This window comes from Diaporthe amygdali, assembly GCF_026229845.1.
Source record: "Diaporthe amygdali strain CAA958 chromosome Unknown NODE_54_length_279735_cov_64_132730, whole genome shotgun sequence".
NCBI classification, from domain to species: Eukaryota; Fungi; Ascomycota; class Sordariomycetes; order Diaporthales; family Diaporthaceae; genus Diaporthe; species Diaporthe amygdali.
In genome coordinates this window covers 146538-172272 of record NW_026517074.1, presented here as the reverse complement: position 1 = coordinate 172272, position 25735 = coordinate 146538, and the positions used below count along the sequence as shown (strand labels likewise).

The 25735-nt window shown below is 54.5% G+C and overlaps 8 protein-coding genes across 8 annotated transcripts; 4 read left to right on the top strand and 4 right to left on the bottom strand.

The window, feature by feature from the left end:
* Nucleotides 1-503: 503 nt before the first annotated feature.
* Nucleotides 504-1771, bottom strand: J7T55_001321 (uncharacterized protein; the record flags this gene model as incomplete). The annotated part of the gene is made up of 2 exons (XM_053135381.1): nucleotides 504-1493; nucleotides 1562-1771. The coding sequence occupies 2 exons, from the start codon at nucleotides 1769-1771 to the stop codon at nucleotides 504-506; spliced, it is 1200 nt and encodes a 399-aa protein (XP_052986960.1).
* A 578-nt stretch (nucleotides 1772-2349) lies between these two features.
* Nucleotides 2350-3797, bottom strand: J7T55_001320 (uncharacterized protein; the record flags this gene model as incomplete). The annotated part of the gene is made up of 2 exons (XM_053135380.1): nucleotides 2350-3632; nucleotides 3698-3797. The coding sequence occupies 2 exons, from the start codon at nucleotides 3795-3797 to the stop codon at nucleotides 2350-2352; spliced, it is 1383 nt and encodes a 460-aa protein (XP_052986959.1).
* A 543-nt stretch (nucleotides 3798-4340) lies between these two features.
* Nucleotides 4341-9245, top strand: J7T55_001319 (uncharacterized protein; the record flags this gene model as incomplete). The annotated part of the gene is made up of 4 exons (XM_053135378.1): nucleotides 4341-5607; nucleotides 5730-7198; nucleotides 7277-9137; nucleotides 9208-9245. The coding sequence occupies 4 exons, from the start codon at nucleotides 4341-4343 to the stop codon at nucleotides 9243-9245; spliced, it is 4635 nt and encodes a 1544-aa protein (XP_052986958.1).
* A 992-nt stretch (nucleotides 9246-10237) lies between these two features.
* Nucleotides 10238-12034, bottom strand: J7T55_001318 (uncharacterized protein; the record flags this gene model as incomplete). Its single annotated transcript, XM_053135377.1, has 3 exons — nucleotides 10238-10870; nucleotides 10973-11863; nucleotides 11933-12034. The coding sequence occupies 3 exons, from the start codon at nucleotides 12032-12034 to the stop codon at nucleotides 10238-10240; spliced, it is 1626 nt and encodes a 541-aa protein (XP_052986957.1).
* A 4954-nt stretch (nucleotides 12035-16988) lies between these two features.
* J7T55_001317 (phospho-2-dehydro-3-deoxyheptonate aldolase) lies at nucleotides 16989-18377 on the top strand (the record flags this gene model as incomplete). Its single annotated transcript, XM_053135376.1, has 3 exons — nucleotides 16989-17034; nucleotides 17211-17990; nucleotides 18058-18377. The coding sequence occupies 3 exons, from the start codon at nucleotides 16989-16991 to the stop codon at nucleotides 18375-18377; spliced, it is 1146 nt and encodes a 381-aa protein (XP_052986956.1).
* Nucleotides 18378-19492: 1115 nt separating this feature from the next.
* On the bottom strand, nucleotides 19493-20293 carry J7T55_001316 (uncharacterized protein; the record flags this gene model as incomplete). Its single annotated transcript, XM_053135375.1, has 2 exons — nucleotides 19493-20148; nucleotides 20230-20293. The coding sequence occupies 2 exons, from the start codon at nucleotides 20291-20293 to the stop codon at nucleotides 19493-19495; spliced, it is 720 nt and encodes a 239-aa protein (XP_052986955.1).
* Nucleotides 20294-20558: 265 nt separating this feature from the next.
* Nucleotides 20559-21934, top strand: J7T55_001315 (uncharacterized protein; the record flags this gene model as incomplete). The annotated part of the gene is made up of 2 exons (XM_053135374.1): nucleotides 20559-21488; nucleotides 21578-21934. 2 exons carry the CDS (start codon nucleotides 20559-20561, stop codon nucleotides 21932-21934), a joined length of 1287 nt encoding a protein of 428 aa, XP_052986954.1.
* A 3107-nt stretch (nucleotides 21935-25041) lies between these two features.
* J7T55_001314 (uncharacterized protein) lies at nucleotides 25042-25692 on the top strand (the record flags this gene model as incomplete). Its single annotated transcript, XM_053135373.1, has 1 exon — nucleotides 25042-25692. One exon carries the CDS (start codon nucleotides 25042-25044, stop codon nucleotides 25690-25692), a length of 651 nt encoding a protein of 216 aa, XP_052986953.1.
* Between the last annotated feature and the right edge of the window lie 43 nt (nucleotides 25693-25735).

Genomic DNA, 25735 nt, shown 5'->3' with positions numbered 1-25735 from the left:
GTTCATCATCATTTCTCTTCACAATTTCAGCGACCTCGGAATATTAAGAGGCAGCATTCATCCCAACTTTCTTCCTGGCACCTAGGCACGCATGAACACAAGAGTTGATGGCTGCATCACAAAAAAGTAGAGAAAAGCTGCCTTGGAGGAAGCCATCCACATGCGATGGCCTCGATGGGCCAGATGCCTTCCTCGCCCAGCTGGGCGGCCACCCTCCCGACCACCCTCCCGGCCACTCCCACGGCCGGATTCAGGATCTATGTACCCCAGTCGTGCGCTCGCTTTGGTGCTGAGCCACTCGGTCAGACAGCCACAGCCAGCAGACGAGAGCGAGCTCTCGGAAGCCTGTGTTCGGGAGCCTTGCTTACCCATTTAAGTACCTTTACAATCTCTGCTTGGTGCAGCACGCATTTTGCCCCATAAGTCGAAGCCTAATTGGAAATTTTGTTCTTTTGCTACTCGGCTGTCTCCTCGACCTACTGTACATATGCAAGGCTCATGGCTCAGTCCGACCACAACAGGGCACCACAGCAACCACCAGTAACATTTCCGCTGGCCGGCCCAACTTGGACCACTTCAGCAGCAGTCTGATATCGTGTTAAGCCATCGGACGAGTTTGTCGTCGGCTGTGCCATCTTCCAGATCGTGACGACATGCGATTGATAGTATGTCGCCGCCATATACTCGTCTGACCACGGAGCCGGCGCGACAACGTTCCCCTCGGCGCCGTTGGTAGACGTGGGCACCTGGAACATCTGCTCGATAATGGCCCCGTCGTCGGCCAGGATGTATGCCGAGATATAACCTGGGTATTCCGTCGACTTGGAGCGCGCAGATGCCCAGAGGTACCGCCCGCTGGCGGAGACTGCTAGGTCAGCTGCCCACCAGGTTGACGAGTTGGACTCGGGGATTAGTGACGATCGGAACACCTCCTCCCCAACCAAGCCCGTGTCCTCGTCCAGCTTGTACGACACCAGCAGGCTCGGTGTTTGCATTGTCGCGTAGAGGTATCTGGACGAAGGGTGCACGGCGATATGCCTTGGCGCCCAACCCGACTCGACGCTCATGTTGCCCAGTACCGTAATGCCGCCCGCACCGCTGTCCACCGCGTTAGTCCAGATCATGTCGCCCGTCAGATCAGCTAGGTACAAGAGCTGCGTCCCGTCGGTCGCGTTCCCCCATGCCAAGCCGTGCACCCCGGACGCGGCGGTCAAGTTCCAGCTCTGGAAGGCCGGTGGTTCAAGGAAGCCCGTACTCTCGTTCACAGCGTGCACCACGCCGCAAGCTCCGTCGTCGCCTGGCCACGTTCCGTGGTAGACGAAGTACGGGGCCTGACGGCTGGCGAGGACAAAGGCGTTGGAACCCGTGCCGTAGAGGCAGCTGCCAGAGTTGTCCAGTACCTGGGCCATGCTGAGGCTACCATTGGACAGGACACTGTAGCTGGATATGTTCGAGCTTTCAAGTGAGACGCCGTACAAAAGGGTTCTCGTGTGCTGTACTCCCGTTTAGATTCTAGTTCTTTTTCCCATCCTCATTTCAGCAAGGCGCGCCAAATGCTTACGTCGAAATCCAACCAGACCATGGGGCCATCGGCTAGGGTGGAATCAACCACATTGAATCCCAGCGTCTCATCATCAAATTGCAGTGTATACAGCTCGGAGACGTTGTGGAAGTTGGATGCGTAGAGCGCGTGTACGGTCGAGAGGACGGGAGTGCACAAATAGGTAATCAACAAGGCGACAAATGCCCATGACAAAGCAGAACTGCCCATGTTTTCGAGGATTGTTGGGTCAAACAGCTTAATGCAGTCTGTGTAGCGGCAAGAAATCTCCTGGCAATATTTGTGCCTTCGTTCTAGAAGGTTTCCCTGAATGCGATTTCTATGAGTATTGAGTATCAGACCCGGGTCTTATAAATACCATCAGTTATCACTTTCGAGTACATACTTGCGGAGTGTTGGGCCAAAGAGCCCCTGAGAAGAAGAAAGGGGCAAAGGCCGCTTGCCATGACTTTTTAGAGTTCGAAACTCAAAAATATTGTTGCTCACGTCTCGGATGGAGCCGAAATTGAAGAACACGCATTCGAGCTTGGCATTCAATCATCGACCTCATGGCTGCAGTGAATTCACATCAGAGGCGCCAGGATACCATGTCGCCTTGTTTTCGTAAACTTCTCGCGAGAAAGTGCGACCTCCATCTACTAGTATCTTATACTTCTTCACGCACATCCTTAGTAGAGTCCTATCTTGACATAGATTCTGAGAACCATCCATGTCTCCGGAGCATCAGCTAGCCTAAACAAGAATTTAAGGATACACGAAAATTATCTGTTGTAAGTGCCGTCTTCTTTTTATTTCCCTCCTGTTGCGTCAATTGGGGCTCCTTTGGGCACAAGAAAGTCCATGATACCAACCACTAACTGGATCAACAGGCGCAAGAATGATATCTCCATGACTCGAGCCATAGTGTCTCCATCAATCTTCTGCGGTAGTGAGGTTACCGACCGCGGCGTCCCAGACGAGCTGGCCACGAGTGTGGTGGCTGAAGGGTGAGCTGAAGCCTCGGATGAGTCACTTCGGATGGCCTCCTGTCTGATTGGCGCCGTGAAGTACTCTCCGACTCGAGCGAGGTTCTCCAGTGTCGGTTCAGTGCGGTCCTGCAATCCTGACACTTGTATATCATCCACCATATTCAGCATATGACCATCCAAGTTCAACGCAGGCTGAGAAGTTCTTCCATTTAAAAACTCCTGGTTTGAGGTTCCGAGACAAGGATACTGCGCAGCAGGATTCGTTGACGGCGTCTCATCAAACGTCACCTGTTGGAAGGATGCCGTCTGGGTATCAGGCATCACAAGCGGCGGCGCCAGGTAGTTCTGGACTTCCATTGCGCTAGCTAAGCCCTTAGCAAGCTCATCCAGGGGTCTTCTGTGGCCGAGATACGCGCCGACCAAAGTGGTAGAAATTTCCTCTTGCCTACGGGCTCTCGGTCCAAACTTCTTCAAATTCCTGGCCAGGTTGGCTTTCAGTCGATCACTCCGCTGCCTCAGTTTGCCTGAGACCTCAACCTTCATCAAAAAGGGCTGTCCACTGTGCTCGTATGCGAATGCGGTAAAGACCTTGTTGCTGTGGACGGGATACTTCTCGATGTTGTTTTCTGTCATCTCCCATCTCAAAATTCTATGGCCCCATTTTTGCCCACGAGTTTTATAGTCACGAACCCTGTGACTGCGAAACATCCATCGACTCTCATGCTCGAATTTCTTTTCTTTTTCGGTGCCTCCCAAGGAACCTCCGTTACCGCCTACATTGATGTATGGTTCGAACTTCAGCACCTCGTTGACCAAAACCCTCTTTGAAGTGCCGACGATGTGTCCAGGCCCATAGTAGTCGGTAATAAGAACTGGGCACTCTGAAGCCGGCAAGCTGTCCACACGATACGGGTCCAGCCCCTGGTCGTCCTCATCCAAAGTCACCTGAATTGTTGCAGACTCCAGTGTACAGTCTGGTGGTTGGTCAAAATTGAGCTCCATATAGATAATGCCGGCGGCATTCTCAGCAGGTCCCAATGTTCCCCACTGTGACTTTCTGAAGAGGAATCGACAATCGACACCAACTTTCCCGATTGATTGGTCTGAGCTGTCCGTCAGCAGCCGTGTCGGCTACGCAGGAATGCGACAAACTGGAAGATCAACTCACATCCCACTGAAGCACTGGTTGATGCGATGTGATCGAATCGATTATAATCGTATCGGCCAGCTTTGCGGTTCCACACACCTTCGGCCAGTAATGCAGCCATCTGGTTCAAATTCCTTACTGCGCAGTGATTGCACAGAGTTGTTGTTTGCAATCATATGTCCACCGGACGGGGAAAGGTCCGGAGGACTAAGGTTAATGATTGAAAAAACGAACTCCGGGAAAAATTGTTGTAGTTGTGAAGACACAGCTGCTGGTCGGTCATCGTTGGACGAAGACGGACATATCATATATGCAGCTTACTCCATTGCTGCAGGATCCTAGTCTACTGATTAAGGATTCCCAATCAAAAAGGGAGTCTGATTCCCGCTGAAGATGTTGTACCACCATCCTCGACTAGTTTTGGACTAGTTTTTGGGATGATTTTGGATAGCCACCGCCACTCATCGGCAGGCTGGACTCGGCGCTTTGAGGCTCCAGGAATAGACTCGGCATCTACGTGCGCTGAGTTTTAGCAGCGATCTGGCAAGACGGCATTTCCTGCATCACTCTATTCTGAGTTGATACATTCACGAAAAATAACATATCACATGCAGCTCTAAATTGGTCACGCAGAGAGTTTGCTCTTCCAACACAACACGACACGATGGACAGATATTCTAGAGTTTCTAGAGCTTCGCAAGCAACGGTTGATACAGGTCATGGCAATCAGAATGAGTCTGGAAATCGTCAATTTATCAGACCTACTCGACACTCATCCACCTTCGATGACCGTAATATCCAAAGCAGACATGTTCAATATGCGACGGACGATGAACACAGGCCTTGGTACGAGAAGAAAGAAGCCTACAGGCGACCGCGCAGGCAAGTAAGACACAGAAACAATGATTCTTACTCCCACGCCTACCTGCCGTTCGAGAGGTACGAGATTGAGCGCAAGCTCGAAGACAAGCGCCGGCAGCTAGAGCGTTCTCGTGCTGCCGCCACGCTCAACGAAACCGACAAGCACGATGAACCGGCGCGTGAACAGCTCATCCCAGTGAGCGAAACAATCAAGACGCTGGAGCTGGCGCGCAAAGAAGTCGACCGGACGTCCGAAGAATTCCAGTCGTTGCGCGAAGACCTCGGGCGTCGGTGCGAAGCCTTGTACCGCAAACTCCGCGACCTCGAGATTGAGCTCGAGGAGTGCATGTGGGAGTCCGACCGAGATTATGCAGATGCCCCGAAGGTGCTACATGAACCGCAGTACATTCCTGGCGTCTATCAGACTGTATTTGATGTTAACCATCCCCAAGACGCAAGCGTTCACCTTGAGCTTTCGATCACAGATGACTGGGAGACGGAAATGGAAGCGTTCTCAAGACTGCAGAGGCTGGGCAATTTCAGTGCGGCGCAAGAATACTTCGATAACAAGTTGGAGCCGTACTTGAGCAATCCCTATGTGTTCATTCAATTTGGCCAAATGCTGTTGGATCAAGGCAATTATCTCGCCTTCGAAAGACTGAACCCCAATACTGTTCTCAGCAATGAGACCCGACTGGCGTCGCGTTTACATGAGTACACTACGGTGATGGACAAAGATTGGCATCGAGAACGAGAACGAGAGACTAGAGCTTGGTCCGCATCTCAAATCCCAGGGAAAGAAGGCCATCAAGACCTTCGTGCAAGATTTGATCCCGAAGCACGCCTTGTCAGAAATGACGCACCGAGGCCGGGATCGATCCGTCAGGGATATAGCCAAGATGACGAGAGTGACCGCAGCCGTTCCACAGGTATAAGCCTAATGGTGCACGATACAGAACCCATGTTTGATCACGATGGGCTCGAACTGCTCCGGCAAAATTGGAGGCTGATGGAGGCCACCTCTGACGTGCGCAGAGAGGGAACTATGAAAATGCATTCACTGAGACTTGGTACGCGATCGAGAATTTTCGCTTCGGGACTGGAATTGGCTCAACTGAGGCAAGCATTCGGAGCGCGCCCGTCTTCCTGAACCAGATCATGGAATACTGATTGTTGCTTTAGATACAGGTAGTGGTGCTAGCCCTGCATTTGTGCGCACAACTGGATCATGCAGCCCCCGAACGATTATATGGCAATCTTCAAGAAGCTGCGGAGGATTGGATCGACTGGCCAGCTCTCTTCAAAGACCTACTTATACAGGGCCGCATATGGGACTTCAAAGATCTTTATGTTGCAGCAGTAGCAGCGTTCTCCGATTCAGCAGACGAGATGTTCTTTGGGACCGCTGACATTGAACACTTACTGATTGACGACTGGGTCTTGAAGAAAGAGGATGAATCAATGAATCTCGCCCAGCTCGAACTGCTTCTGCAACCGGCCCAACCTCGGTCCCTTTTCTTAGACAAGGCGACATCTCGCGCCGAAGCCATCATGGCCTATTCCCCACCGGCAATGAAGAGTCGGCCTTTCATTCGCTGGATCATAGCGAAGGCCGCTGACACCTTGTCTGGCGAGAATGGAAGCGCGGGTGATCCGTGGCTGGCCTACAAGACTCACCTCCAGGATTTTCCAGGGATGGTTTGGCCCAGCCCAGGATGGTTGGTGCCCTGTCTCTATGTGCCACGGAACAATGAGAATCCAGGATGGGTTCAATCAGAAGTTTCCCAGATAATGAAAGAACCGCTCCATTTGGCGCTGAATTTGGCGAAGGAGCTCAAAGACTACAAGTCACAAGCTGCATGCTACAAACTTCTCATTTGTCATTCTAAAGATCCGACTCAGCTGTTTGAGGAACTTGCGCACTTGCAAAAGTCTAGGCAGGGCGAGCAAAATGTGCATCTCGAGACTCTATTAACAAGTTATCTGATCTGCAAAGACCGGCCGGCGAAAGAAAGACTGCTTCAGGAGTTCGAACAGACTGACGACTGGGGCGAGGCCACGATGTTATACTGGGCTCGGGATTTCATCCAGAGAGCGGTGAAGCGAAGCCTTGGAGGTCCCAAAAGCACGGCCAGGTTGCGAAAGCCAGCAAGTTTCTACATAGCCAAGGGGCTTCCATGGGGAGCTGAGCGATTTACAAGGCAAAACGCCGACCTCGATGGGCTCTCACCCATCACTCAGTATCCGTCACAGCTCCACATCCGCCAGAGCCCAGTTTCGCCGCCTCGAGATCAGACCGAAATCCAAGAACAGCAAGATATCCTGCCATTACCATATCCCCCCCCGTATGAACCCTCCAGAGGACATGCCAATTCTCGACAGGCAGACCTGAAGGACAAGTCGCGCGAGCACAGAAGATTTGAAAGAGACTGGAGGACTGTTGAACGGACGGAAAACCGAGCCGCCATGCAGCTCGAGCGGGGAAATAAGGAACAAGAAAGCGCCCGGGCTGAGGTGAGTAGAGCCAGCATCGAGGAGGACATTGAACATATGAAGGAGGAGATACGTGTCCTCCAAGCTGTTTCGGAGAAAGTAAAGCTTCAATGGCAACATCATCAGGAACACTCTCGTCGTATAGCGGAGAAAATAACTGCTGAACAAGTGAGTAAAAAGCTGGCGATCCAAAAGGAATGAAAGCGTCTCGCCGAAAAAGAAGAAGCAGAAGCTAATGCAAGGAAGGCAAGGGAAGCAAAGGATATGCAACGCCAAAAAATCAGAGAGCCTTTACGGATTGAAAAGAAGAGGCCGAGTCTACCAGAGGGCTATTATCACCAGGATGAGCTCGCTGGCCAGCAGTCAAGACACCAAGACGGGGCTCATGAGAGGTCGATGCGAGTTGGAGATGCCAGCGACGTATCGGAGTCAGATGCTGCTTCAGATTCCGACTGCAGCGATAGCGCATTATCACGAGATGACGACGACTTGGTTGGCGATACTCCTAACACAAACACAAAACCAAAGGACAAATTAACGAGGAATCTCCATGGAGAGGAGACGAATCAAAAGCACTGTTCCGAGAGAACATGGCTGAGAGGAAACACGGAACGAGAGAGCGAGACTGAAAGGAACGAGGCCGACCAACAAGATGAACTCAAGCACCAGCACTCTAAACACAGTCATTGCACTGATCTCGTCCTATACGACCGAGCTCTGACTGCACGATCCCCTGATGTGTATACAACTGGATCACCTCTTCTACGGTCGCCTTCCTCGCCTGTCCCGCCGCCCAAAGCTGCCCGAAGCAATAGCAACAGAGAGACTGCGCGAGTGCTGATACATCACTCTTCCAATGACTCCTCCAGATCTAGTATGGATATTATGCCAGAACATGAACCCACGCTCGACCAAGCTCACCGCTCGTCCCAAGAGGGGACCGATGATTTACCTGCTGAACCACAGAGAGCTGCAGACCAGCCTGGATCTGAATCCAAAAGGGACACTGGGGAGGCTGGCGACCGCAGTAAGGCCGAGAGGATGGATGTCGAAGAGCGGATTCCACGCTGGATGAGCTCAATAATTCCACCTGCTCCTAATTTGTCGCCGTTGCCCGACATTGATGTCGATTCGGAGCACAGCTCGCCAAGGAGACGCTTGAGACGCGATAGGAGCTCGAGCCCTCTCAATTTACGCGAATTTGTATCTCGAGACCGCGATGATTCGCGGTCAAGGGCGCAGAACATCAAAATTGCGAGCCGTGCCCCGATAGTGGTTCCAGACAGTCCTGCAACACAAAGGGACAAAACCGATTGGGACAGAATCATTGCCAAGGAGCACGAGAAGCTAGAGGCGCTGAGTAGGCTGGCAACAACTGCCCCGATCGGTCAAGATGTCAGCCAAAGACCATCAAATTATGAGGCGCCAGATGTCTTGGACGGACTGGAGGAGGGAATCGTGGAGAAAACAGACAAGAAGGTCGTCACAGATCCAAGTCCCAGTGCGTATTCCGCGCCGACAAGACCTAGCTCATATTCACAACAACATGACGATATCCAGCCTCTTCAGAGACGTTGGCGCGATAAGCATCCTGCCCCCTCCCATGGCGATCAGTCTGAATCCCCGAAAAGAAGGTGGTCTCTAATCGTCGATGCTGATGGGCGACCTCAACCGGTCCGGACAAATGAGCACCGACTTGGCTACGTTACGGACGCGGCCAGCGGCACGCACACAGGTGTCAAGCGTAGCGAGGGCATCGAACGAGGTCGTTCCAGCCCAAAAATATCAACTATCGCTGCTGGGAAGAGACCACAGCGACCTGTTGGGTCGCGATCTCAGTCTACAGAAGACGTAGGCACCGGGATTCGCGGTACTGACACATCGTTGAGCGCCCCTAGAAGGCTGTCATCCGAAGATTGGGAGAAAGGAAAAGACGGATCGTTAAGGAGGAAGAAGGCTATGTCGATACTACGCGAGGAACAGGAGGAGGGGGCAGAACGGTCACCATCACCGCCGCAAGCGCGATCAAAGGCGGGAGAGCAGGACTCTGCGGGAGAGAGCTCCAAGCTCCAAGCCTCGTTGGAACCTGAGGCAGGAATCTCAAGGAGTGAGTACAGAAGAACAATTCCCAACCTTGTCATCAGGCCGACTTGAAGCTAATTTCACTGGTGCCGTAGAGTCAACTGTCGCTGATCCGGAAGCAGGTGAGGAGTAAAACCACTTAATAGGAATCATTGATATCATTTACAGAGCCGGCGAAGAGTGAGAATGGGGTAGAGCCGCGACGGCCATAGCTCATGTGAAGTCAAAAAGCGCTCTTGCCATTGCCGCCTTGTGCCCTTTAAGTTCGACGTTCAACGATAATCTAAGAGTCTTTGTTCCAAGCCATCTAGCCCTCACATCACCAATTACATTGCCTCAGATGCAAACGCACCTGTTGTTTTTCTGGTTCAACTCACGGCCCGAAACATGTTAGATTCCAGTAAGACTTATATTCGGTGTAGCCATACGAAAGCATGCAGGTCTTGTTTTGCGGTTCAACAGAACGAGTGAACATGGGCTTGCTATGACTGAAGTACCACACTTTGCTAGCCCACGGTGGAAGACGCAGCAAAGTCAAGGACCAGCTGTGGAGTGATTGACATCTTGATTATTAAGCTGCTCTTGCTTTTTTACCAATTATCATCCATCAAAAAAAGACCAGAAAAACTCCGCTGGGTTTTATTTTGCCAAACAGCGTGTATCAAAGCCGTGAAACGCCGACCGACCGACCGACCAACCGTCCGTCCGCCCGTCTGTCCCTGCCAACGCCCCGGGTATGTGCCCATACCGATGTACATTGTAAACGAATGCCGCTGTAGTTGGGAGAGGAGGAAAATACAATAGACATAGACCCCTGGAAACGCCGGAGACAAAACAATATTCCTCCCGCCCCAACCCTGTGTATCGGGTTACGTGTGCTCCCTGACGCCACCTTCTAGTGGTGCTCCGACCACGCCGCCGCTCACGCTGTTTCCTCGCGTGGCGTGAGATGCATGAAAGCAGAAAAGGAAAGAGAGAAGAGCCAACGATCAAGATGTCCAGGCCCTGGCGCTAATAGTCATAGCATCAGCGCATTAGGCGTCCATTGGCCCCAGTCCTCGACAGCAGGGCCATATCATTACACCCCCGACGAGTATTTCGGACTCAGCCTGGGCCGCATGGCTGCTAGCATCTGAAAAAGTTCTTCAACGCCGCCTCCCCGAGAGACGAGCTCACGGAAGACATTGACTTCCGATGGCCCACACGGAATTTGGTTTTCTTCACCCGTTGCAGTGCACCCAAGTCCAGAGACCGTGGTCGAAATGGTCTGTAAAGGTCGTCGTCAGAAATGTCGCTGGATGTGGTCCCTTTGCGGCGCCCGCTGTTTCCGAGACGCCGTTTCAAGGTTTCCAAGCTACTGAAGCAGTGCGTTAGGTCCTTTTCCATGGCGGCAAGACCGTCTTCTGCTTGCTGAATGTAGGTGGCATCCTCTGGCTCAGGCGGCGCGACGCGCATCTCTTCAAAGAGTCTGGTGATTTCGTCGATCGATTTGTCCAGATCATCGAACCATTCGTCGGACAGAGGCTCGATCCTTCGCTCAGACGGTTGGGGGATCGCGACAACAACCTGACTGTCGGCATGTCCATCGACGTGTCCCTGATTATTCATGACGTGCTCTTTGCAGCCTACATTTCGCAAAGAGGCCCATTCCTTGGCGAGCTGTTCCTTCTTGGCCCTCCAGAAAGCCTTGCCCTCGTCGATCTCGAATCCAAAAAGCTGTCTCCAGATGGGGTGCTCTATAGTATGCGAATATTCCTTCTAGGAGACGATGATGTGGTTGAAGTGGCCTGGCACCTTCTGCCGGCATTTCTCGCAGTCCGTTCGGAACCCTATGCTGAACGACTTTTTCATGCCTGGCACCTGTGTCCAGCTGTTAAGCGTGTGGCGACTGCGCGTGTGTCCCTTCTTGGGCGACGGTGCGACGGGCGCCTCGACATCCATGGCATGGTCGCCGTTGGACTCGGTGCTGTGAATATGCTCCGAACAGGTCGAGCCTGGCCCTCCAGTGTTGTCACTAACAATACTGAGGGCACTCATGGTGCGTGCAGGTGCGGAAAACTCCATGGCAGATGCCGCTCTAGGGGGCATGCCTGGGTGAACCTGGCCATCAAGCAGCATCCTGGGAGAACCAAGCTCCTCGCCTCCGCTCTCACTAATAGGGGACGGCAGTCGTCGGTTCTGCACCATGTTCCAGTCGGCCAAGGCTGTTCGATCTAGCGACCGAGGGACGGAACGGTCGGTAGGAGGTTGGGCAAGACTCGGGGCCGGTACCGAGTTGCCTGCCGCTCCACTCCAGTTGTTGCCCCTAACTTGAGCAGCGAAGGAGCAGTGGATGGGTGTGGGCATCCTACTGGTGATGCCGCCCGGCTGCATGGGGTCTGGTTGGCTGTGCCCTGGACTTAATTGAGCAGAATCCTGCACATTGTCGTCGGTGTCCATTTCCATATCCATATCAACATCATGTGTGCGGTATCCGTCAACCATCTCGGGAGCATGGACAAAGGCGGCGCCGTTCGAGCCATGGGACATGGTCACCGCTGGTGTGGTGGATGACCAAGTGCTGAAGGTGGACTTTTGTTGCATGCCCGCATTCTTCGCATCCTCCGAGTCGGAATCGCTGGGAGTCAAGGTGCGTGGTGGTTGGTGGGCGTTAAATGGGTTCGGCGCTGTATATCCGTTGTTGAAACTGGGCTGGAAGGACAGCTTTTTGGACGTGGGAGAGGTGCGGAAGGGAAGCGATTGCAGCCGTTTCTGTGGTGGTTATTAGCAACGAGAGCGAGTCGCAAGAGAACATTGACACGGAAGGCGCGGCAAGCCTACATTGCGATGCTCTGTGAAGCCCTCTGTGCCTCCTATGGCGACATCGCCGTCGTCGTCCCGACCACGCTTCTTAGACTGCTGTCCCCACTGTTGGAAAGCCATGGCGACGGAGCGACTGGGGCAAGGAAATAAGGGGCCAGGTGGTGATATGTTGGCAACTAGTCTATGCTGGTGTAAGACGTCGAGGTGAACGACAGACTAGGCCGGTATCTCGAAAGTGATCCCGAAAGCGAGTGTTGATGTTTGTGGTATGCGAAGCTGGGTATGTATAAGCCTTAAACATCAGAGACACAAGGCAGATTTAGAGCCCTCTGCGCAGTTTCTGTTGACTTTGGGGGTTTGTTGCAGGAGAAGGAGGCGCAAGCAAGGCGGAGGTCTCTTCTTGGCCAGTGCAGTGGCGATCGAGTCAGCTCGGAGGGGAGCTGGTGCCCAAAAACTCGTGTCCAGAAGGAAGAACAAGCGACTGGACTTGGTGGACCTCGATGGACTCGACTGCAGGATCAGTTGAGTGCCGAGGTCGGTATGGTGAAGGAAGCGGGATGCACAAGCAGCAAGAGCATGCAGCTGCAGACGCAGTTGCGGTTGCAGTCAGAGTTGCAGCCAGTATGGAGGCAGAGGGAGGGGTTTGGGTTTGGTTGGATTTCCCCAAGTGAGGAGGAGGAGTAGTTGTGATCCACTTGCAAAGTCCGGGGGACGACTGTCGCTTATCGCCGGTAGTCAATGTCGCCTGTCACTAAGCAGGCCGTTTAATGGGGGGCCAGACACGGTGAGGATCTAAAACTGCAACGAAGAAGAGGAAAGGGGGGGGGGGGATAAGACAGGAAGTGGTGAGAAGGCAAGAGTGGGTAAAGAAGGCACGAAAACAACAAGTGCAAGAAGTGGCAGATGTTGGCAGGTGGAGGTTGGTTACTAAAAGTGAAGGCAGGCGCGAGTTGAGGTTGGATGATGGATGATGGAAGGTGGGTTGGGTGGTGGATGGTGGATGGTGGGGGGCTAGCGTCGCCTGCCTGGGCCTTGTCAGCATGTGTTGCTTGTGTTGCTTGTGTTGCGTGTGGCCTGTCTTCCGCGCCTCCGCGCAGGCTAAAGTCGAGATCCCGCTGCCAGGGAGTTACACCCCAGCTGAAAAAGGGCAAGCCAGGTACGTCACTGCTGGCGATCAGGTTGGCAAGGGCGCAGGAACGGTCGTGACGGTCTACCGTTATGGGTCCAGAGACTGCAAAGGGCTGGGCCAGGAATGCTTATGTGATATATGGCTTCTTCTTCTACAGACAACAATAACACAAATACAGGAGAACAGAGGCCACGGAACACACACGACCCAGAAAATAGAACTTTGTCCAAACCGCTGGCCAGCAGCATCAGATTCAGAATCGCCATGTCCACATGCTGCCCATTGGCCTGGCAGGGGTCTTCTACCTTGCTGTGCAGGCTTGGCAGCACCCTAGCACCTGAGTGCTCGTGCTTCGTCCTCGCTCTCACCTCGCAGCCTAGCAGCCCCAGCCGTCAGGGCTGAGTGCCCAGGTGAGCCCTCCCAGGCCTGGAACCTGGGGCCTGGGGGAGCCAAGGGAAGCAGGGGTCCTGCCAAAGACAGGGACGACTTCCTAGTCCCTAGGACCTGGGTCAGGGTCTCGGAGATCTTTTTCGGCTGTGGGGGCTGGCGATACCCTCACATGCACTTTCATTGGCACAGCCTTTTCTCGCCGTACGAAAACATGAGAATTTCCTATTAACATCTGCCTCCTCAGTACGCCTGGATGGATTTTGTCCTACCAGCCAGACTTGGTGTTCTCGTATCCTATTTCACTGCCCACCACTGACCACAAACCCGGCCCCCCTACGAGTTAAATGTGTGACCAGACAGAGGCGCCATCTTCATCAACCAACCCGCTCGAGGCTTTCCGCCCAAGATGTTTCTAGATATGCAAAATTCACTTAGTCCTCGAAACATGGGTCGTTCTGTAGCCGGACTCGTCTCCAACTCGCCTCCTCATCCCAACCTTTCCGAGATGCCCATCGGTTGGTTTCAGATTTGCTTCAGGTGCGGTCAGGACGGGCCCCGACGTGCAGCAAGCACCTTGATGGCCCTTTTTTTTGTCTTCTGCTGTACCTACCGGTTCCGTGCTGGCGACGCGTCCACTATTTATGAATCCACTGGCTCACATCACATTCCACACTGATCCATCGTGTTTCCACAAAGGGGAATGTTTCCTGCCCTCATTGGCGGTCGAAGTCACGGGGTGAGATGCAAGGACGGGCTTTGGGGTTTTCTTTGCTACCCGCCGCCTCTCAACTCACCTCACCGTCTGTCTGTCTGTCTGTCTGTCCGTGACCTGCAGCTGCAGCTGCACCCGACATGACTCTGACAAAGGCTTGTCGTGCGAGGTTGAAATAAACTCTGTGTGTTAACTCACGGTCGGCCTCCCCATTCTTCTGATCCCCCTTTCTGTAGAGCAAAGCTTGACTTGGACCCAAGGGTCCTTCAGCCGCGATGGAACCCACCTCTCCTGTTACAATGGCTGGCCGGCTCCTTCGGCCATTCCCCTGGCGACTACGACCTTGTGTTACAACAGGTCTGAGCTCCTTTCTTTTTGTGGTGAAAGTGTGGAAATTATCTTCAAAAGTCCCTGTGAGAAAATAAAATCATCTCGACTCTGCGTGTTCGAGGTTGGTTCATTCGGTTGTAATGTCGCCAGGGGGTTTTGGGGCCATCTGGAGTTGGGACGGGACGAAACCAATACAGATGGGCCCGTCTCGGCGGTGTGTAAGAGGGAGAGAGAGGAAAGACAACCTCTTCTTCTCACACAGAAGCGCCTGGACAATGCATACCACTTGACGCGTCTCCTGGAAGCCGAGGTATTTATAGTCTGGAGCAGGCCGAAGAAACTTTGACCAAGGTGTGCTCCTGAGGAAAATTGCCATTCTCAGGAGGTCGTGCCAGGATAGGGTCCGTCATATTGAGTGACATGACCTGGATGGGTAAGTTGGACTCACATATGAGACAGATGGCCACTCACGTACAACACGATAGATCTGGGTTGAATGAGAGGTATCCCCTTAAGTATATGATATCTCGTGTGTGTCACACACCTTCTCAGCCAGTGTGAGCCAAATTTGATGCTCTAAACTCAACCTACCAGACTCACATACCTAGACTTACTCGCTCATCACATCCTTACTCGCCTATCTTTTGAACATTACTCGTCTGTATCTTTGATACCGTCTCTCCAACCTCTCTTCAGAGTCTAAGTTATGTGACTCAATAGTTGAGGGCTAATAAGCTTTTGTGCTGACAATGAAGACATATAGAGACTGGTAGTAGAGGCAATTATGACTCGGGTCACAGAAACTTTCCTATAAGCATCTACGTTCGAACCGGAGCGGCCTGTTTACCACTTCCTGGTTACCTAATATTCAGGTTGCAATCGTCAATTGATCTGCAAGGGTGCATTCACCGTTGGTGAATGCAGTTATCGTACGTAATCTTTGTGCATAGTCGGTTGGAATGTTCTTAAGTATTGGATGCACCGACCTAGTGTTGCACGCAGTCGAGTGATGATGTACAAGGTGCGTCTAGGTATCGCCAGTTCGAGAACATTAGACTCCACAATACACATTGTAATCTGCGAACCCGTCGATATGTTTGACCAGGAGCACAGGCGTCGCGGGCGTCGTTGGACGAACACATGTGCGTCTTGCATAGTCGAATGTTGCGGATCGAGAATCCGATCTCATCTCAGACTGTAAGCAAGATAACCTACGGAAGAACAATCTCCTGGTCGCTGCTCTCATATTCTCAAGCGCGATTTGCTTCTGCTGGCAATTGAACGACTCGATATCTTCCATGCCTTTCAATGGGATCTGCACCATGATGAGTCGCCTCGATGTTGTGATATCAAGCCTCCGAAGTTGTGCCGGAATATCTCAGACTTCCTATTCGCTCATATTGTTCATTTCTGTCGCATTGTCGTAGTTCATGTCGAATTGCCAGATATGCCAGGCCACAGACACGCTGTGCCCTGAGTTCTTGATCAGAGTATTGAATCGGTTAAGTTTGGTCAAAATCAAGATATGGCCAAGACAAGTGCATCAGATCTACATCTCTTGTCGTGCTCCCGACGTTGGTTTATCTCGAACGAGTCGAGAGGGGCATATTAAGCTTCCGAGTCCCAGGAGACTGGGTACTGGTCGATTGTTGTATTGTTGTATAACGAGGACAGTGCTATTGGCAGAAAGCACACCGCAAACTGCAGGTTTGCAGACCATCCAAGCGGCAGTTTGGTCGGGCTGATGCAACTCTCCCCGTTGTGCCCCACCCCCACCTGCCGCTTTGAGAGCTTCGGGGATAGGTTCCGCTCACTCTCCTCCCGCCTCAAATGATGTCTTTCCACCATCGTGGGGTGACTCTTTTTTTTGCCAAATCCAGCACGCAGAGCAAGCTGGGCGGCAATTTCGCCCAGCACCACAAGGATGTACAACACCATCGAAGGCTTTGTGCAATTGAACGTGACAATTGTCTGAACAGAGGTCATAGAATCGTCAATTGGTGCTGCCGTAGGAATAATGACTCCGCCTAACTTTGGAGATGCCCCTCCATTGCAGCGGTTCTCGTGTCAAGGACAGGAAATTAGAATTACATCAAGGCCCCCTTGCAAAGCCTCCTGGGTCGTCTTCTGAGTCACCACCACCAACATCATCGAGAGCTGGTATCCATTTTGCGTTCTTTAAATCCTCGACAAGAACCTCAGGTCTTCTGTCAGCATCTGCTCTCCATCAATAAATACCCCGACACTTCCGGGTAGTACAAGGCTCGACTCTGTGGCTTAACAAACGCCGGCTTCCCGCACCCAAGCTCCAAATTTTTCCCTTCCCTTCTCAGCAACCAACTTTCACCCGGGCACCACAACCACGACCTCCCCAGCTTTACACAAACAATTTTCTCTCGTTGCACCCGTGCTTGTCAAACACGGCTTCGTTTTTCCTGTCTGGAGATCTCCACGACTCTTGACCGCAACACACAGATCCTGCTTTCCCCAGAACCAGGAAAACACCCCTCACAATGCCTGGTGTAGAATTCACGCCGCAACTGGCAGACGATGTCAGAGGTAGGCAAACTCTCCCTGCGCATCCTATACCATGCTCTCTGTGCAAGAAAGACGATATAGTGGTCATGGCCTTGCAATGCCCAAGTCCCCAGGGCGCAAGCCCTCAGCCCTTGCCGGTAGCCCAGGAACCCCAGGTATGCACTGCAGCTGGCTAACATGCTTCTCCTCCTTCGCAGTCGAGGGCCAGGATCCTCTGATCCCGCCTGCGCTGCTCATCTCCGAGATCCCTGCCACCGAAAGCGCCCTCGAGACCATCGTCAAGGGCCGCCGCGAGGCCGAGAGCATCATCATGGGCCGTAACGACCGCCTGCTCGTTGTCGTCGGCCCCTGCTCCATCCACGACCCAGCCACCGCCCTCGAGTACGCCGACAGGCTCAAGCAGCTGTCCGACAAGCTGTCCGGCGACCTGTGCGTCATCATGCGCGCCTACCTCGAGAAGCCCCGCACCACCGTCGGCTGGAAGGGCCTGATCAACGACCCGGACGTCGACAACAGCTTCAAGATCAACAAGGGTCTGCGCGTCTCCCGCCAGATGTACAGGGATCTCACCAGCAAGGGCATGCCCATCGCTTCCGAGATGCTCGACACCATCTCCCCACAGTTCCTGGCCGATTTCATCTCCGTGGGTGCCGTTGGCGCGCGGACCACCGAGTCCCAGTTGCACAGAGAGCTCGCCTCCGGTCTGTCCTTCCCCGTGGGCTTCAAGAACGGCACGGACGGCAACCTCGGCGTCGCCATCGACGCCATTGGCGCCGCCGCGGCGAAGCACCACTTCCTGGGTGTTACGAAGCAGGGCCTGGCGGCTATCACCCGGACCAAGGGCAACGAGCATGGCTTCGTGATCCTGCGCGGAGGCAGCTACGGCCCCAACTTCGACAAGGAGAACGTGCAGAAGGCCAAGGAGGTGTTGACGAAGAAGGGACAGAAGCAGGCTATCATGATTGACTGCTCTCACGGTAAGTTCGCCCACCAAGAGAAATGAACCAGAATGGACGCAGGACACAGGAGCTGATTGAAACACAGGCAACTCCAACAAGGACCACCGCAACCAGCCCAAGGTGGCCAAGGTGATCGGTGACCAGCTGCGCGAGGGTGAGAAGTCCATCATCGGCGTCATGATCGAGTCCAACATCAACGAGGGCAACCAGAAGGTGCCCGCCGAGGGCCCCGCCGCCCTGAAGAAGGGCGTCAGCATCACGGACGCCTGCATCGACTGGGACGCCACCGTCACCGTGCTCGAGGACCTTGCCGATGCGGTGCGCCAGCGCAGGGAGAAGAACAAGGGCCATGCCAATGGAAACGGCAATGGCCACGCCAAGGCCACACCCCTCGAGGAGGACTAGAGAGCCGGCTTTGCGGGTGAGAAGGGGCCTGGACTTGGAGCTGGGCTAAAGTTGTGCCTGCCACTGTGTCAGCGCGTGGGCAAGGAGAATAGTTTGGGATCTACTGGGAGTGGAGGAGTCATGGGGTAATGATTTGAGAATGTTGAATGCTCTGTTGTTGATGGGCTGCTGTGACAACGCGGAACCAAAATGATGTTCGAAAAGAAGCAGCGCAGTAAAAGATTCCCTTTCTCCCTACGCGTGACGTGGGATTCAAAAATTCGAGAAATCGGGTTTAAAAAGGCGGCGTTCTTGATAATTAGTATCTTTTGGACCTTTATGTTCTCCACCTCTGGGCTTTGCCATGTGTGTTTTACTGTGCCTTAATTGGCTTGGATGCAGTGATGGAAAAACATTTTGGATAAACGTTCTGGCGGGCGGTCATGCCTGGCAAAGTTTGCCCAACATTCTGTCCACCCAGTGATGGGGGGCCTGGTGTGTGTGTGTGTACAGACATATCTGCCTCCCAATTTATCATCACACCGGCGAGATACTTCTGCGCCATCAGCTTTGAATCGCTACCAGTATGCAGGGCGCTTTTCAATTAGGATCACCGTGTAGTCAATTCAATGGTTGATGACAGTTGGAAACCATATTGCCTCTTCCAAAGCTTGGATGATCTGACACGCCAGACTGCGGGCGAAGACCACCCAGATGTCAAGGGGATATGTTTGTCGTCATATTTGACTTCTCTTGCGAGATAGCCAGCAGTGGGCACGACTAGTCTTAAGGAAATCTTATTGAATCCTGGCGATCGAATGTCATGTGGAAGCAGCAGCCTTGCACTCGTCACGGTCATTGGACTGAATAAACCAGTTGGTCTTGGAATTTTGGTCTTCTGCGCGATGAAGGCCGCTTCGTGTGGTTTACACGATCGGGCGAGTTTACTTGACATATTCCTCTGGACCAGGACGCATCTTTATGTCCAAAGTCCACTAGTTGCACATGTCTAGCAGTCTTTCGTTCGAATCCTTGGCAGGATGATGGGGGCATTTCGGTGGCTTCAGGCTCAGGGAAAGCCACGACTTGTAGCGTTTTAATCTACACCATTTCACGTCCATGACAAAGCATTTCGCCTAAGTCGTCTGGAGACTGCTCTCTCGACTATGACCAGCAACAGCCGCATACGCGCCCCTCCCGCCATCCGTCCCAGTAGAGCCCACAGCACCCCGAGAAATAGGCAACACACCACCAACCCTCCTCCCCCTAGGCGGGCCAGCAGGAGCACCAGAACCACCACCACTCCCTCCTCCAATCCCGGGAATCCCGCCAAGGCCGCCCGTCTGCCGCAGGTCGACGGCCTTCTGCACGGCAGCCCAGCCCAGCAGGCCCGCGGTGCCGAGGATGAACCCCCAAACGATGACCTGGTCCTTGCGGCTGTCGCGCTGGAAGCACATGGTGACGACGTCCTTGTCGGCCGCGCCCTTGCAGATCGGCAGCGACTGCGACAGGCAGAAGCTGCGGTTGCACTGGCTGCACGACGGCGACGAGTTGCTGCCCTGTGCGCGCCGGTTCGGCAGGCCCCTCTTCCCATTTGCTGCTGCCGCTGCCGCCTCCATCTCCATGTCGTCGCTGACCGCCGCCATCATGCCTAGGGAGTCTGGGTCCGTGGTGCCTTCGGAGGGGGGCTGGTGCGGGGGGCTCGAGGATGATCCGCCTGTTGAGGACTTGGGCTTGATCTCTATGATTGTGCTGTTGGTGAAGCAGGTGCATTTGCAGAACGTCGGCGCCGCTGAATGGGTTGGATGTCAGGTCAGTCCGATGGGTTGGTTGTTGTAAGGGGAAGTGCTCCAGTGTAGATGGATTGACTTACACGCTGCGACCGCCAGGGAGGCGAAGGCGCCAAGCAGGAGAATAAGAACGCTGAGCCGATTCATGGTACTCGTAGTAGGCCAGACTACATTGCAATCTATGGTGTTGCAGGAGCTGAGCCGTACGCGATCGAGAGACAAGTTATCAGGGTCAAGTAGCCGTGTCCGGGCGACGTCGTGGCCTTGCCTGCCGCGGAACCCAGATCCCTGCCGGTCGATTTGGAGAGCTACAACGCCTGCGAAATTTCGAACTCCAGCGCCACGACTTTATTCGAGGTTGCGCCAGGAGTCAATTCGAACTTCCCAACGCCCTCGATCCAACATCTACACAATGCGGAGGATAGCAAGGATACAACGGCCATCTGCGGCCCTGGCGCAGTGTCTGCAGGCACCGGCCTCAGCACCCCAACACACGGCCGCCTGCCGAGCAGCAGCGACAGCATCGACCTGCCTCCAGCGACCTCGCGACTTCTCGACGACACCACAGAGATCATTCCACGGCTCAAGTCGACGAGCAGACAAGCTTAGCACCGACAGCAAGAAAGCCTCCACAGCAGAGGAGCCGCAAGCTGCCACAGCCACATCCACAACCGACGCCCAGCAACAACAAGAAGCCGCGGAGCAGCTCCTCGAAGCCTACGACCCAGACGCCGCCGCCGACCTCGACGCCCTCGAGGTCGACACGGACCTGGTCCTCCCGCCCGAGGAGATCTCCGTCGCGCAGCGCGCGGACGAGCTCGAGGCAGGCGGGGCGCGGTACGAGCCGGCCGACACGGCGCACGGCCTCGAGGTCGTGGGCGGGCTGGGCGGCTGGTTCGAGCGCGACGACCACTGGGGCCCGTCGAAGCGGTACACGGGGTTCGCGCCGACGCACCGCGTGGCCGACCCGGCGCTGCTGGAGCTCAATGTGCGGCGGGCCGTCGCCGAGGCGCTGGCGGTCGCGGCGGCGGCGGGCGGCGGCGACGACGCGGCCCTGCTGACGGGGCTGTGGGAGCGCGGCGGGAAGGACGAGGCCGCGCGCGCGCTGGGCTTGCGCCTTGAGGTCCGTGAGGACGGCGCCGTTGGGTTGGTCGCTGCGGACGTCGAGGGCGTGGTCCGCGGCCTGCGGTGGGATCCCGATGCGCCTGGGTCGTCGGTTGCGGCTCCAGGAGAGGAGGTCGGTAGGCAGCAGTTCTCGCCTGAGGAGGCGAAGGAGATTGTGCAGACGTGGGACCAGAGGTGGAAGTCGATCTCGCTACATGATGCTCAGCTCAAGTTTGCTGTGAGTCCACCTGGGTCACGACTAGATATGTGTCTTTCTTGTCTGGCAAGGGCTGATTGCTAACACAATTGTTCTTCGTTTCTATACAGGTCACAAAGCGTATCCTTCAACTAACAGGCCACCCCATTCCCGACGCCAAGCTTCCGTCCATCCACACGGCCGGCCATCTCGTCGCAATCCTGGTGAAGCCGCCGCCGCCGACCAAGGTCGCCGAGGCCCTCGAGCAGCAGGGGGAGCTGGCCAATCTGCCCAACGTCCGAGTGCACGCGACGCGCCGCACGCCGGTGCACGAGCACCAGGAGGTGGGCCGATGGAAGGTGATTGTTCAGGAGCTAGAGAAGAGGAAGATACCGGCGACGGGCGATGGCGGGATCGGCAAGCTCGTGGAGGACAAGTGGCTGAGGGGCCCGAGGCTGCCCAAGAATGAGAGGAAGAAGAGAAGATGAAATTATGGAGCAACTTTGGGTGTAGACAAATAAATATGGTAGGGCATTAGATGCGCTACATACGCCAGGAGGTATGAGATGGCTGTAAACTACAATGTAAATGGAAATACCACCACAGCTGGTACATCTAAATCAGCGTTACCTTGACTTCACACGTTGGGATTCATGGCTGTAGTCTCATGTATGCTGAGCGTTGGTAGTTGGGAGAGCATAGCAGGTACCTTGCCCATGTAGGTTGGTTCGACTGTACAACATATGTGAGATGCTCAGGGGTACGCGGAGCTATGAAAGTGCACAGTTCGGGTATCGGTAAAGTCACTCGATCCCAGCGTTGATTAGTCTCGGCGATGATCAACGCGTAGGACAGAGACGAGGATTCATTTGGTTGTCGTAGCGTAGTGTAGTCTACTTTTCAAGTCACGAGCACATGATAGTCAGGGTTTGAGAAGTGGGTGTAGAATGTTCGATTGTCAAAGAGAACAGTGATTATCTATCCATTCGTATTCGCAACGCAAGTCGCAACCCAATTTGTCTTTCCTATTCCTCCGCCAGTCTGATTGCCATGGTGGTCGAAGTCAAGGTCGTAAAGACGTATAATTTACTTGCAAGTGCCTGAAGAAGACATATTAGTATTGGCTGTTTGGGCGGACGACGACATCGACAGGTGTTGGTCACTCACAGTTGGAGCCGCAGTTGCAGCTAGAGCCAGAGGAGGCACCGGAGCATTCGCAGCCAGCCATGATGATTGTTTTGGTGATGGTTTGTTAAGAAGATATGTGATTGTAAGTGGGATGGTGGATGAGGTTAAGACACAAAAGGTTCGGGTGAAGAAGTGGAAGAGAACGTGGTCTTATATATCCGAGCCTGCGTCAATTGTGCGGGATTCCAGAAGCAGCACAAGCACCGCCTGAGGAGGGGTCCTCTTCGCCTGGATGCTGATCCCTGCGAACAATGATGCCGATTCGCAAGCGTCAGCCCAGCAGCCCCACCATCTGTCTCCTACGTCCTACGTGAGCCTACCTCGCCTACGCAACAGCCAACGTTAAGCCAACGTTACTCGCTACACATACATGTGCCACTTCTTCCTCGCTGGCCACCCCCCCACAGTCTTCGATCTGGCGATCTGGACCAGTAAGAAGCAGGACATCAGGATCACCGTCCAGGGTCCATGCCCGCCCAGCCTGCTGCCAGGCTGCTGGGCCTCGAGCTCGATCCTCGCAGACCCTTGACGCCGCGGCCATGCTTTTGCCCCCCGATGCCTCTTTCGTCCTGCCAGCCCTGCCTTGGTTCAGCGCCGGCCAGCTTCGGGAGTGTGGTCAAACGGGAGTGTGGTCAAAGCGGTGCGATAATTGTGCGCGATTCTGGGCCAGTCCTTCTTTGAAGGCATAGCCGTCCCAAGCAGCACACTACCATGCACGACAAAGGGCAATCCTGCGTCCGTCCGAACATCACATGGGGTTTAACGTCATCCTACGACACACGTACAGTACACACACTCCTGCATACAGCACGTACAAAGGGGGGCTTCTGCTACAGACCAGTGCGTGGTTTCTGCGGGATCCTCCCCTCTCTCGATACAACCTGCCGAGGCGTCACCCGTCGGTGGCGTGGGGCGGCCCCCGATCTCTGTGCCTCGTCTCCTTGAAAGCCCGCTTTTGGCGGTTAGCGGGTTGCAAGATGACTGGATGGTTGAGCACTTTCAAAGCACCGGGCTGTTTCAACTGCACTGGTTAGCAAGCGGTTATCCCACGCCCGTTTTACGTTATCCGACCTTGTTATCGCGGGCACCTAGGGACACACATCATTCCCAATAGGACCAACACTGATCTCACTGACTCGGGGTGGTCAGCAGCAGGGACAGAAGCAGCAGGTGTGATGTCTGGCCTCCCAGTCTGCCCGGCTGTCCCCAGCCAAGCAGCTTCAAGCAGCTTGCTCGCTTGCTTGCCTTCGTTGGCCACATGTGCCTGTCCGCCCGGCCGACCATCACCATTATGCTGCGGCCAGGCATGGCTTTCTCCGTGGATCGAAAGTCACCCCGAGGGAGGCATCGTATCGCTATCTGGATGATCTTATCGGGCATTACACAGCGCTGTAACATGCTCCAGGCCACTCGGGTTTGGCTCGGGGCAGCACCACACGAGCATGCAGTTGTGCCCTGTTAGTTTGAGCTTGCGCCCTGCTACACAACCCGGCTGTCTTGTACGGCTACACACCGGCTCCACGGTGACACCCCGGAGACATTCAGTGATGGCATATTACTGTAGTGTTACTACCGTAGTGTACAGAACCAAGTGCCGCCAAGCCGAGTTACAGTGACAGCGACAGCCGAGTGACCCACGCCGTCTTCCACGAGTTGCATCGGGACAGCCTCAACGTCGTTGCTCCAGGATCGCCGTTAACCTTGTTAAGTGGGGCCCTGGTCAAGTGCTCGTGATACAGTTACCATACCGAGTTGAGGCCGTGAAGAAGCAATGAGGCTTCCCTTTGTCTCACACTTTATCTGGATAAAGTCATGCCCATTGCCCTGGGTTTCAATTCTGGGGCCGTCTCCGCGGGTGGCGAATCTTGCCATGCCCTCAGGCCTATGAGCAAGTCATGGGCTTGCCATGCATGGCCGAGGAGTTCCGGCGGGAGTCGGTCGAGTTACCAGAACAAAGTCATCAGGCCCATGCGATGCCACTCCACTGCCCACTATGCTGGCGTTATCGAGAAATTGTGACAGTAGTAGCCGCCTCCCGTGTAGTCGGAGACTTTTCTCAAGGCTAGTGATGGTTGATTATTTACGTTTTATCTGCTAGCCAAGTCAGATAAATCGACGTATCTCGTGAATTGACAGGCGTCACCAAGCTACATACCCGCCCTTATCTCTCTGTGAGAAGGGAGAACATAACGGCTAGCTTCTCAAGCCCCAGAGAGCTGTCATTGGCCTCTAGGGACCAACCTGGCAAAGCCCCCAGATAATGGCTGCCACCCGAAAGCTCGTAGCTTTCTACGGAAGCGTCATGTCCCCGACGGCACTGGGCTCTGCAACGTGGAATCAACTTGGATGAGCGCATAATCCTTCGCAACAGACGTACAGTCACCGGCGCAAGAAGACCAAGAATGAAATGATATCGAATGCCGTAATCCGTTCGGAAGCCGAAGGCGGCAAGGGGCCCACACATGAGGCAGGCACAATCAACCGGAGAAAGCCGGATGTCACCACCACAAGCAACTCCATCTCACGACTCTCAACTATTGCGGACATTGAGGCACATCTTCCGTCTCTCCGAGCCCTGCTGCAATCATGCGTCAACCCCGACCCGCCGACGTCTTCCATCGGTTTTATTGCTCCGCTATCTGATGCAGAAGCGGACCAATACTGGAGGTCCCTCGGCACCAGCTTGGGCATCACAAACCACCTGTTCATCCTGACCGGCCCTGGCGACCGCGATGGCGGGCCCGAGGTGACGGCGACCGTCCAGCTCCTCAGGATCCCCAAGGCCACGCACGCCCACCGTGGCGAGGTGGCCAAGCTGCTGGTGTTGCCAACCCACCAACGATCAGGGCTGGGCAGGACGATGATGGAGCACGTCGAGGGCTACGCGCGGGACACCCTGGGGCTGCGGGTGCTCACGCTCGACACGGAGACGGACACACCGGCGCGCCGGTTCTACAGCCGCACCGGCTGGACGGAATGGGGCACCTGCCCGGACTACGCGGCGTACGCGGACGGGCGCCCGGGGAGTGCTACGTTCTTCGTCAAGTCTCTAGTGTGACCGAGTAATGGCTTAGTGACCGAGTGACCGGCTCAAATTATTC